General features: G+C 26.0%; 1 protein-coding gene across 1 annotated transcript in view; it reads right to left on the bottom strand.

Annotated features, from left to right (window-relative positions):
• Positions 1-14,187, bottom strand: part of LOC100210999 (adhesive plaque matrix protein 2) — a 48,614-nt gene that overhangs the window by 708 nt on the left and 33,719 nt on the right. Inside the window, exons 11-18 of the mRNA XM_065795616.1 lie at positions 12,467-12,574; positions 8,996-9,106; positions 8,802-8,906; positions 6,855-6,980; positions 6,647-6,775; positions 6,024-6,155; positions 1,349-1,447; positions 48-146 (exon numbers count right to left, since the gene is read on the bottom strand). Of these exons, the coding sequence (XP_065651688.1) occupies positions 48-146; positions 1,349-1,447; positions 6,024-6,155; positions 6,647-6,775; positions 6,855-6,980; positions 8,802-8,906; positions 8,996-9,106; positions 12,467-12,574 (909 nt within the window). The remainder of the gene's footprint in view (positions 1-47; positions 147-1,348; positions 1,448-6,023; positions 6,156-6,646; positions 6,776-6,854; positions 6,981-8,801; positions 8,907-8,995; positions 9,107-12,466; positions 12,575-14,187) is intronic.

The raw sequence follows: 14,187 nt of genomic DNA, 5'->3' as shown, positions 1-14,187 counted from the left end.
TTATATACTTAAATTTGACTGCAAAATAATAGAAAGGTTTTATTTACCTGAACAGGTATACCCATTGCCAACATATCCTGGTTGACACTGACATACGTGAGTTTCACATTCAGCATAAAACCCACATTTGCCACCACAACCATCGTCTACAATTAAAAAATATTTAGATTTTTAATCTTAATATTAGACTAATTTTTATAAAGAGAGAAAAATAAAGATTAGGAGCAGCAAAACTCTTCAAATTTTTTTTTGACTTGAATATTTTCATTTTTAATAAATACAAACATATGTCCCTTGTTTTATTTCATTATATCAATTTCATTATCAGCAATTAATATTAATATTGATACTGTTATGGTAAAAAAAAATCAAAACTCATTTATGTGAATAAAAAGAAGTGGTGGCCAAATGATACAGTGGCTTATATACAAAATCATGAAAAAAAAGATGTTTTTTATTAATTTCACGTTGATTTAGTAAACATATTTTTTCCATGCTTCGTTTAAAAAAAAAGACTATTTGAGCTACACTATAAATAAATTTATTTAAATTGTAACATATTGTGTGATATTTTATTAGCAAGTTTACATTCATCAAAAAGGATAGGTTTGTCAACCAGATTAGATTGCCAACCAGATCTTTAAAAACATTAAGTGCAGTTATGTTTACAAGTAAAATGTTCTTTTTATTGACAATATACAGTAGTTAAGAAGTTTTTTAAGAAGGTTTTTAAGATAAACTGGTTTGATGTTTCCATAAACCGGTTTAATGATTCTCTAAACCGGTTTAATGTTTCTCTAAATGTTGTTCTGAATTATGTACTCAGTAAAATATAAAGTAAAAAAAAATGTGGTATTGATAAAAAAAAAATAAAGAGAAGAATGTATTGTTTTCAGCAATAAATTGTTAATTAAATTCAGCAAATTAAAGAGTATAATATGTATAATACTTTGACAACTGGTTACCAATTCCTGGTAACCAGTGGTAATGAAGATGAAGTGATAATTTTAACAACTGACAATGAACGGAACTTGATATTGGTAACAAATTACAATAAAAAAGTGGTACAGGAACATTAATTTAAAGTATTATATACAGTTGCTTGAAGTAGTCAAAAACGTTACGCACATTTACATGAAATAATTCAAAATGTTATGTAAATTTAAATAAAATAACTCTAAAAAAACTAAAACTAAAATATATTTCTTTCATAAAAGTTGGTGGAGAAACAAAGTTAAACAATATCAAGAACCTGTTCATAACAATAAATGTTCAACAAGAAAAAAAGAGAGAAAAAAAGAGAAACCTATTAACGATTAATAATAGACAAAAGTATTTTTTTGTTTACCTTTAATACACTCATACCCATTTCCTGTCCATCCATTTCTGCATTTGCAATGTCCATTAATGCATTTGGCATGAGGGTCACATTTAGCACACTTGTCAACTAAAGCAAAAATCGAATATCAAAGTACTTTTTTGAAGAACAATATATTACAACTAAAAACAAAATTAAAATATAACATTTATTTTTAAATGTAAACTTATTTTATTATTTTGTTATTTAACTGATTTTTGAATAAAATATACAGTTTTCTTTTTTTTTTTTTTTGAATAAAATAATCATTTTTATTTAGCCAATTCCCATACTATATAAAAAATGTATAAAAAATATACAAAAAAAAAAAAAAAAAATGTTATACTTGAGTTGCCAAAGTCTTAAAAATCAAATTTAGAAGAAAAATCTACTGTGGAAAAAAGCAAAGTAAACCAAATGGTTCTACAGTTAAGCTAACTTTTATTAAAAGACTGAAAGTAATGTATCTAAAAGTCAAGTACTTCTTTAAAACTTAGCCAATTCTTATTGGTTTACGGGATGAATTGAAGCATAATCCACTATTGCTTTCAGTTAAAAATTGGAAAAACAAACACATACAAAAAAGTTTACATTTCACCTAATTTAAAAGCAGTAGAAACAATAGAAAAAGACATAGGTAATAGAAAAGAGGTGGTGGTGTAGCTTTATATGTAGATAATAATATTGACTTGTATGAAATAAACTTATTTGAAGATGCTTTGAACGTAATTGTAATAGAGAGATCAAAGTATTTGGTTAAATATACAGACCAGAAAGGTTTAATAGATTTGTTAATAACTTTTTACAATAATGAAATAATTTTTAGTTTATAAATAAGTGCCACTCATTTTGTTTAGAAACATTTATTCTCTACAAATTAAACAAAAAATAAATTCTATGCAAATTAGTTAATAAACAGTCATTGTACTTGTATATCATTATACTTTTCAAATATGCTATAAATGAAACTATTAAATTGAAGCCGAAATACATTTGTGAATACATGAGATTATTATTCTATATTAAAATTATTGATAAAATTGATTTAAATATATAATTTAAATAAAATTTTAGTTCAAAAAACACACAATATCCTTTTGTTACATCTGAAGCATGTAATATTTTTATTTTTAAAATATAATTAAATTCAAGAGGAAGAAAACAATATGAAATAAATTTAGTTCACAAGTCAAAAATTTTTAAACCTTACTAATCAAAGAATATTTTTAAACTTTACTAATACAAAAAACAAAAAAATTGAAAAAAATTAAAAGAAACAAAAACGAAAGAGATGTCAAAAAATTCTACAAAATCACAAAAAAATTATTGGTTACATTTTTAATAAATTTGCAGATATACTAAACAACAAACTTCAGATTGTTTTTATTGGTGGGTAGACTGATCACTAACTGATTTTTCTCATCGTTTTGATGGTAACATTGATTTTGATGTCACTACTATAAATTTTGAAAGTGTTAAAACTACAGAGCATAAAGTAATCCAATCTGATCTTGTTCATTTATTTGTTAATTTCATTTCATTTATTTGTTAATTTTATTTGTCAAGGTTTTATGCAATTTGGCATATCTAAATAATTATTATTTTTGATATTTATCAAAGAATTTGCCTTCATAACATAATAAAACTTTATGTTGATGATACCAACATCAAATACTTTGGACAGATTTCATTTCTAAAGTTGTTAAAATTGAAATTAAGACTTCTTGACAAATAGAATCAAGCCATTATGAAGTTCTTTGGCAGAAGCTTTGTTTCCTTTGGCAGAAGAAACTTTTGAACTAATTCAAAACCATTTATGAAACGCTATATAAAAAAAATTGAAAAAGAGAGCATTAAAACTGTCAAAGCTGCCAAAGTGTGCATTCCAGTGTGCTGGTGCATTCCAGTGTGCTGGTGCATCAGCTACAGCATTAGATTTTTATACTACAAACTATAATAAAATATTTAAAAAGTTTCTAATAACTTTGAGAGTAACTTTCACTCGTTAGAGAGTCCAAATAATTATTGGATACTTACAATCCAAGCAATGAAGACATTTATAAGAATATAAAAACACTGCTAAAATTTTTATAAAGCCTGCAAAAAAAGCATTGCAAAAGACCAAACAAAGCAAGAGTCAAAATAGGTGATGAATGTTGGTGCCTTCCAGATCAATTCTAAGACCTGCTGGAGGAGAGAACAATCATTGTTCATTTTGTTGGAAAAAGAAAAAAAAAAGGTTTTTGGATGCCACCCTCAGATGGATCTTGAAAACTGTCTAGAAGGTGCTGCAACCTGGTACCTAGTAAATAACCGCGAATGATATTTGACCGGGACCGGGTTTGATAAAATATAGTCAGTGCCGGGTTTGTGACTAGGGCTGCATAAACTTTTATACATCCTAAAGTACTTTTTTTTTCAAAATTTATGTTTGATTTTGTAAATATATGGATTTATAAACATCATTATGATCAAAATGATCATCATCATCATCATTATTGGCACCATCCTCATTATCACCATCATTATTGTCACCATCATCATCATCATCATCATCATCATCATCATCATCATCATCATCATCATCATCATCATCATCGTCATCATTATTATTATCAGCAGCAGCAGGCTTTAGCCTTACTCTTTTATGCTGTTTCTCTAATCATGGTCAATGCTCAAACAAGCTATCATCATATATTACAATAAACCAAAACTCATTCTTGCTTGGCTTCTTATTCAATAAGTTGCATCCTTTTACTGTATCTGTCCCTATCTATTAAATACTGGCATAAATATATGCCAGAATTTAATAAATAGTATATGTAAGTATAAAATTATAATATATAAACAACTAAAAATTTATTTCTAGCCCCGGCTATCAACCCCTGCTAAATCTTACAATTTTGCCGGAGCCACATTTGCAAATAGTCTCATTTTTAGCTGGGGCCCCGGTCGTTTACTACTGGTACCTACTTTAACCCCTGCAAATAGTTGTAAATAAGCAAACAAAGTTTTCTAATTTAAAAGATATAAAGACCTGGTTACTAAGTGAATAAGAAGAAACTTTTGGAAAAATTTGAAAATTGTTTTTTATTTTTGTTAATTATTTTCATGAATTAAAAACAACCATTTTTACATCATTACATTAAAATGCAAGAAATAAAAATTTTTTTAAGCTAGCTCTTTTGTTACAAGGGGGAAGGAACTATAACTTTAAATATTTAATACAGATCTAGAAACAAAAAAAAATTTTCTAAAAATATCTTGTTTTAAAATATATCTTTTATATATTTTGGATAATATATATGTAAAAAAAAAAAATTTTTAAAAGTAAATTTGTTATATACTGGAGCAAACTAATTAAATTGACTTTTTTTTTAATATTTACATTTTTTATTTTTTTGAAGGTGAAAAAACATTATCCTCTTCAAAAAAAATTATTAAACCATTAACAAAAATTTATTACAGGGGAAAATGCAGTTTATTTTAGTTTTCAGAAATTTTACATTTTTGGACTTCCGCCCTTTTAACATTTAACAATTCATTTAAAAACTTCACTTTAAACAAAATTCTAAAAAATCAACTTTTAGATATATTACTCCAGAAGCACAAAAAACATGTGTGTATGTATTTATATATATATATATATATATATATATATATATATATATATATATATATATATATATATATATATATATATATCAGGGCCGTAAGTTATATTGGGGGGGGGGGGGGGCAGTCCAACCCCGAAAAATTTTTTATGAGATTTTTTTTTTATAAAGTAAATTTTTAGTAAAATTATTCAAAAATATTTATTTGAAAAACTATTGGAGGGGGGGGGGGCAAATCCCCTGCTGCCCCCCTTGTTGCTACGGGTCTATATATATATATATATATATATATATATATAGAACCCTTAGATGTTGTCCGAAAGTTTTTTCGATATTTTGTTGACAAAAAGTAAAAATTAAAATGCAAGACCGGAATTTTTTTTTTTTAATAATGATAGACTGCCTGCCCCAACCAAACCCTCAGTCGATGTAGCAGCACTCCCTTGCGGGTCAGGCTATTTGTCAGTCGATGTAGCAGCACTCCCTTGCGAGTCAGGCTATTTGTCAGTCCATGTAGCAGCACTCCCTTGCGAGTCAGGCTATTTGTCAGTCGATGTAGCAGCACTCCCTTGCGAGTCAGGCTATAAGATAGTCGATGTAGCAACACTCCGCGCATGATTTACAGTAAAAAAAATAAAAATAAAAACATTTTATTAAAAAAAATTAAAATAAAAACATTGTTTATATTGTTAAAAACATTCAAAATGTTTTAAAAACATTCAGAATGTTTTTAAAAACATTCTGGTCAATTAAATTTGCGTTTTTGTGGTTTTTTTAAAAAACAATTAATTTGTAATTAAATTAATGGTTTTTACTTTCGTCCAACACGGAAATGTTGGACGAAAGTCAAAAGTAATTAAAAGTGACGTATGTGTTGGCGTAAGAATCACTTTTTTCCTTCCGCTCTTCCTAAAGCCAACAAACTATAGAACTATATATATATATATATATATATATATATATATATATATATATATATACACACACAAATATACACATACATTATAAATATACTAATACATATATGCATATTAAAGTTTAAAAACTCTAACCTTCACACAAACTTCCAGTGTACTGCATATCACAAATACAATCAAACCCATTACCATTTTCTTTACAGCTACCACTGTTTAAACAGGGATTAGGATGACAAACAGCTTGTGATCCTCCACCTAACGATGGTTCTAAATATTTATTTTTTATTAGTAACATTTTTAATCATTTATTTCTTCTAAATTTATATTTTAATTCTTTACAAATTCTGAAATTTATACTAATGTTGACAAACTTGCATTATTTCTTATTATTTTTATATATTTAAAAATACAATAAATTCTCTTTAACAATTAATCTCTTAATAATAATCTCTTGGTATTACTGATAATTTTTAATAATCCTTTTTAATAATAAAAAGTATAAATTAAACTTTAACAGTATTCTAACCATTTCTGACCAGCTCTGTTAGCTGCAGCTATGTTAGCTGCAGCTCTGTTAGCTGCAGCTCTGTTAGCTGCAGCTATGTTTTATTATGTTATGAAGGCAAATTTGTAGATGTATTTTATTTATCCTTTTTTTTTTCATTTCACTTCCTAAATTATAATCAATATATTATGGAGAACTAATTCTTCTGATTTCTCTTTGGTTGCTTCTCCAAAAGAATAAAAATTTTGAATACCTTCACATTTTGGTCCTTTAAAGCCAATATTACAAGCACATTGATATGTTTCGCCAACAACAACACATGTCCCACCATTTAGACATGGATTGATTAAACACGGATCAGCTCTACCACCAGATAAGCGATCTAAAAGAAATTGAAAAAATTAAGTGCATTATAGTTCAAAAGAAGTTTTAAAAAATAAAAATAAATTACAATGCATCACCTTGACAGTATCTACCCCCAAATCCATCTGGACAAACACACTTATATCCCCATGTAATAATATCTGTTACACATGTGCCTCCATTTTGACATTGATGATTTATGCATGGATCTTTTGAACGTTCATCTTAGGATAAATAAAACCACAAAAATAAAAAAATAATGCTCAAACAAAAAAAACATTTTTTGTTTTACAAAAAACAACAAAAAATTTCTATCAATAAAATAGTATAACACATTTTTCTTAACACTAACTTAACAACAAAAAATTTCCTTAATGTCACTGGAAAAGGTAGAGGAGTAAAATACAAATTTATTAATAATTTACTCAGCAGTGGTACACTTAATTGGCGTAGTGGTAGAGCACTTGCATCATAAGTGAGAAGTTTGATACCTGCCACATTACTGTGGTATTGCTCTCAACATGTATCTAATAAGTTAAATTCAATGTAATATTTATATTTGGTGTTAAGCGTCATGATGAGAACAAATAATAACATATAACAAATAATAAATAATAAGGAACGTAAGGAAATCTCATAATGGTATTTACTAATGTTACTTAGTACTATGACATCATGGTGTGGAGGGAAGCAATAACAATAATTAAACAGCCAAAACAATTTATTTGACAGATGAACAATTTATTTGACAGATAGACCAACAAAAATCATTGCTAATTTCTCTATAGGAATTGATATAATACAGTAATGTACTGTATCATATCAATTCATATAGAGATATAATACAGATAATGGTACTGTATCATTAACAGATAATGATACGGTACCATTATCTGTTAATGATCAAGTCAATGTAAGTTCTCAGTTGACTGCAAGTAAAATAAATTATATATGAAGAAATATGAAGAAAGAAATACAAGGGATGTTACAACTGTGAATCATTAACTCACTTTGCACATATATGTATTTCTCTAATGTAAGGAATGATTGCACAAACATACTGTGAAAGACTGCTTCAAACAGCCAAAATTTGGTAGAGAATAAGTGATGACCTGCTAAACATTTTGTGACTTTTGAACATTTTGTGATTCTTAAAACATTTTGTGACTCTTACAACATTTTGTGACTTTTACAACATTTTGTGACTCTTACAACATTTTGTGACTTTTACAACATTTTGTGACTCCTAAAAGCCCTTTTTTTGTTAAAAAAATAAAATTATAAAACTACTGTTTTTTAGTCTTTAATTTATTTACTACAATCCAGAGGAATCAAAATATACTATGATTTAAAAAAATTTATATTTTTTTAAATTTCCTGTTTTTTATCATTTACTAGTATAAAAAAAAACAGTAGTAACAATTGAATTTATAACAAGCAAAGCATATTTTGATGGCAAAAAATGGATTGTAAGCTGCAAATAAAAGCCATGTATCAAAGCTAATTGAAAATAATTTTTTTATCAGAGGGAGGGGGTGTCAATTTGACAACAAAATGATGCCAACTTGAAAGACTTTAGACTCTATTTTAGAAATAACTTTAAATAAAAATTTTTTATAAAAATATATTAAAAATAAAACTGCATTATTTTTATTATTAATATACTTTTAAACTATATTCTTGTTTGTTTTTTTTTCAATAATATAAAAAACTATATCAAATACTGTATGCATTCTTAATGCAAATCTGAATTGTTACTAAAGGTCAAATGAGTTTGGTCAAATTTTAAATAATTTTGATTTAAAATTTGTTTTTTGACTAGATAGGAAGAATCAATATGTTTGCTATGCTTTTATATAAGTCAAATTTCTTGAGAAAGAAACAAAAGACTTTTAAAACTTACATAAAAACTTCAAAAGTTCTTTTTTGTACTTAAAAAATCCTGTGTAATGCTATTTATAAATAAAAATTGTTCACTCTTTTCCAATTTTACATAAACTAATAAAAGAAAAAAGAAAAAAAATCAAGGAAACAATTCAACTAACCAACCCTTTGACACATGTTAATGCCGTCACCTTCAAAGCCAGTATTGCACTCACAATGACCATTAATACATTGAGCATTCACGTGGCAGCGTTCACAATTATCAACTATAAATATTAAATATTATTGTCAATTTTTAGAATAGCAAGTTATATAAATAAAAAAAAGATACGCATAGATGGTAAATATAACTTACCTTGGCATTTATCACCTGAGTATCGCAGTTCACACTCACAGGTAGGATTACCATTGAAATCATTGCATCTACCATTATGTAAACATGGATTAGGCTGGCAGGGATCAGGCTCTAAACAATTTATGATATTATGTATATAATGTATTCATTTATACTTAAAAAAGGTTATAAACATTTTATAACATATTTTATTGAATATAGATTAAATCATTAAATTTATTTATTCAACATCTTTTATCATTGTAGCTAGGATAAAATACTTTATAAAAATTAGCAGCCATATTCCCTTCTGTCTGTTAAGCTTAATAGAGCTTTTGTTTGAAATTTCATTACAGTATTTCTAAGTAAAAGAATGACAAAAACTTTATTTAAATTTGTTTAAATAAAACTAAAGTAAAACATTTATGTTTAAAAAATTATTTTTTTAAAGAATTTTTTATTAATGTAGTTAAAAAGAAAATTTTGACTAATGCTCCATAAAGCTTAACAGAGAGATGAGAATAGAGCGCCAGAATTAAGTCAAAAACAAGTTGTTTTTCAAACTTGAAATGAATACTTTTTTTTAAACAAAATAGATAAAAAAAAGCTAAAATAAAATAACTGGAAGGAGGAAGTTGATGTACCTACAGAGCATGTTAACTACTTACAGTAGATTTGTAAATCTACAGAACACAAGTTTAAAGACAGAAAATGTCACAAATAATAGATTTATAAGGATCATAAATTGTTAGCACATTTTTTATTTTAGCTTTCAGTTTCTTTTATATAATTTTATTATATAAAACAAAATAAAAAGAGTTATATTTAAACTAGTGGTAAACTTACCTTATAAAAAAAAAGTTGCTTACAGAACTTGCTTTTTTAAGTGATGGTTATGAGAAGGCAACTTTAACAAAAAATAACTTTTTGAGTATAACTTTACCCTATCACCATTTGCTCTTGGTGTACATTTTTGGTTTAAATGGTTTAGTTCACTCTAATAATTTAATTCAAGACTATATTGCAAAAAAATTGTTAAAAAAAAAATAATTGCCACCATTGATTTTTTTTAGCATAACTTTTACAAAGATTTATGGTATTCATATTAATATTTTATCTTTAAAACCTGGTGTAAAACTCATCAGACCTACTTGTTTTTTCATTTTTGGATTTTAGTGTTAATTGTTAGTAGCCTCTGATTCACAGAGACTCTAACAATCCTATACTATCATCTTCTTAGAAAAACTTTCACTACTGACCTCTAATGGAAGTTATATGCTGAATCTACTGGAAAATTAGTATCTGCTAAGGTTTTCTCTTTCTATCATATTTGCCATTTTCTTATTCTGGATTTTATTCTCTATTTTTATTAATCTTTTATTCTTCTTTGTATTGAAAACTGTTGTCATACCAACTGTTGTCATTGGATATCCATATTGGATAATACCATTATTGATACCCTTTCTTGTTTATGAAAGGTAAAAAATGAATTGCACATGTAGTTAGAACTTAGCATCTAACCTTGAAACACTGAAACGCTGTTGTAAGGTTTCTCTTTTTTATTTCTACTAATATTACTACTTTCATAGCGAAAGTAAGCTATTAGTTTTTGTTTTTTTTAACCAAAGTTCAACCTTGTGTGTTTTGTCATTTAGCAAAGTTGCATAGTTTTACTGCTCCTTTCTGTTTGCATTTACTTTCTGTTTGTTTTCTGCGAAAAATCTTATTACTCTTTTTTTTCTTTCTCAAACATCGAATGGTTGGAAATGTTATCATTTAACATTGAGAAAAAACACAATAAGATGGAAGTTCTATTCCATCTTCATAGTTTCCTACTATCCTGATGCTACTTTATTTTTAGTGATGGTTTAGATTTTTGCTGATGCCTACTGAAGCTGTCTACTATTTTTAAATTTTATTGGTTTCATTGGGCCCTCAATTTATTTATTTAAATACAGCTAAATACATACCACATTTAACAATTTATAACATTTAAATACAAAAAACAGCTTGCCTTACTTAATTACAGTAATTCAATTTTAACTTTTCATGTTCTCAAACACATAATGAAAGGTTCAGATGATTTACTAATAAAAAAAGTAATGTAGTAAAAGTGATGACTTTTTGAATTCAGTTTTATTGTACACAATTTCTGGTATGTAAAATAAGAAAATAATCAGAGATTTTTTATAATGTTTTAGGAAATTTTATCATATGGTGAAGAAAACTTTGACATTAATAAAAAATAAAGTCTATAAAACAATGGCTCTTTATTAACTTATTTTCAGATTTTCATAACTCAAGTAGATTACTTTGAACTTCTTTCTAAAGCATAAAACAATGTGAAAGTAGATTACTTTGAATTAATGTGAAAGCAGATTTTAGTATAAAAGGTTTTTCAGTATTTTTTTAACTCTCAGTTTTGAGCAGTTTTGAGGATTTGCTGTTTTAGGCACAATGGTAACATTGTTTCATTTATACCGTTTCATAACCAGTTTAGTATAATGAACTGAAGCCAAATCAGGCTAGAACACATGTCTACTATCAGTGATTTAATGAGAGGTAAAAAGACACTTTAACGAACATACTTTAACTTAATTTAAAATTCTTAACTTTTTTTGATAAAAAATTTTTTTGCCACTCCTGCAAATAGCTTACCAAATCAGGACTTTTTTAGCAAATTTATCATGGTTTATTTATTAAAATTTCTCATCTGCATTTTCCACTATATTTATATATAATAGGCTGATGTTCATAATTCATATAAGTTTTGTCTCCTTCAATAATGGAGAAATTTTCAAAAACAAAATTGTCATACAACTTTCTGTACAAGATTCTTGCACTTTTTTTTTGAATTTCATAACAGTTTGTTACTTTTTGTGATTTGAATCATTACAGTTTGTCACTTTTTTGTGACTTAAAAAAATGAAAACTATATTTATTTCAAACTCTTTCAACAAACTTTGAGAAATTTTGTACATTTCTTTTTTTTTAGAGCAGTTTTCTAACCAGTTTTATATATTAAAAACCCTTCTTATTTCCATCACCAGATTTGTATTTGATCAACTTTGTCTGAGAAAAACATTGAATAACACAACTAAACATAGTGTGTAAAGATTTGCAATTCTTTTTCTATTGAATTGTAGCCTTTAGTGTAATGTTATAATTTCCTATTTACTTATGCAAAACATTTTTTCCAACATTTTCTTTTATCATTTTTAAAACATTTTTTTTAAACTGCGACATTTAGAAAATAAAACACAAACACAATTAAAATTATATTAAAACAACTACTTAAAAAAAAATCATATATCTATTCTTTTACATTTATTTCATAAACATGCTTTTATACTGAATGACTGAAAAAAAAATTTGAAAAACGGTATGAACCTAAAATTAGTTTCAAAATGAACTATTTGGCAATTAAAGAAAAACTTGACAATAAAAATATTGGAATACATAAAAGTAACAACCATTAAATTAAAAAATTACTTTCGCATTCTTTTCCTTTATAACCTTCACACAAACATTTGAAGCCTCCAGTTAATGGTATACAGGTTCCACCGTTTTTGCATGGATTAGGTTCACAATACTTTCGATCTAAAAAAAACATTTAATTACATTTTCATAACTACAAATTTTTAAACATCAAAAATAATATTTTTAAACATGTTTTAAAATAAGTTTTTTAAACATGTTTTAAAATACTATAAATCTCTTGACATACATGTTAATAATACAATAATATAATATATACAAGATTTGTAACAAAGCTTATTTTATCAACATATATGTCATATATGCTATACTGTCAAAAAAATAAAACTATTATAATCTTGAAAACATGATGACATCACACCATAATGATGCATTATATACTGATAAAATATTGATCAGTAGCAAAGATTAAGAATTAAGAGGATAAAAATAAAACCTAATGTCAGGTGAAACCGTTATTATTTGAACTTCTCATCAATAGTTGATACTTACTCTAGGTTTGTAGATTTCAATTTAGATGAAAGATAAGAAAGATAAACTTAGTTGTTTGTTTTTTAATTAAATTGGTCTAACTAAAATTAATAGATTAAATTTTTAGTCTGACTAAAGTTAGGCAACTAACTTTAAAGTTTAAAGTTTTTAAGCCTAAAGTTTTCTTATTAACTTCTCTTTTTTAAACGTAATTTTTGTTATATTTTAAAAATTTTATGAAAAAATATTAAACTGTTTTATCTTACTTAAAATACCTTTTAGAAATTTTTAAAACTATAACTTAGTTTGTTAGGCATTAGAAACATATTCAATAAGCATTAAAAATATTTTTTTTAATAAGCTTTACAATATCAAGTTGGTTGGTAGGATAATGAGTTTTTGCGCCAAAAGTAATACAAACAAAATAATTTAGCTATTGAAGCTAACATCAAGGAAATTGCATCATGGACAAAAAAATAAAAAAATTTCATTATCAGTATGATGTTAGTACACCTTTTGTGGATTAAATATCACCTAGGTAATCAAACAAAAACCTAACCTGTAGTTTCAGTTGTATGCTTTTCTTAATGTCTGTAGAACATGAATTTGTTGATCAACTTTTTAAATATCTCTCATGCACTTATTAAATTCCTTAACACAAACCAACCTGGTCATTTGAGGCCCAACAACAATTGCATCATTAATAATTGATGAGTGAAAACGTCAACAACATATGAACAACTTTGCATTTACTAAATAACTTTGCCTTAACAATTTGAACATTAAAATAATTATATTAGGAGCACCACATTTATAAAAAATAGCATTCCCTTTGCATAGTTAACTACTCAATAGTTCTTTTAAAAAAAATTTCCTTTGGACCATTCCACATAAATAGACCAATCAATCCAAAATCAAACCTTTAAAAGCTCTTTAATAGAAATATATTGACAGTTTTTTTAGAGTGTTTGATTTTTGTTTAATTTAGTCTGTAGTAAAATGTTTGTTGTAAAATTAAAGTAGTAAAAAGTAAATTGTAGTAAAAAGTAAATTATTTGCAGTAAAACAGTTTGCTAATTTTTTTTTTTTGCGAAACTCATGTGATATTAATGTCTGCCATCAATGATAACTATTTTTGATAATTATTTTTATAAGATATGTAATGTCTATGTATTTATCTTTTAAAAAATATATAGTTATAAATATAGAGTGCAAATATGATGCCTTTTATACTATAAAACTCT

The sequence above is a fragment of the Hydra vulgaris genome, chromosome 04, assembly GCF_038396675.1.
Source record: "Hydra vulgaris chromosome 04, alternate assembly HydraT2T_AEP".
Classification (NCBI taxonomy): Eukaryota; Metazoa; Cnidaria; class Hydrozoa; order Anthoathecata; family Hydridae; genus Hydra; species Hydra vulgaris.
Note: the sequence above shows the minus strand (reverse complement) of the source record. Positions and strands in the feature narration are given on the sequence as shown.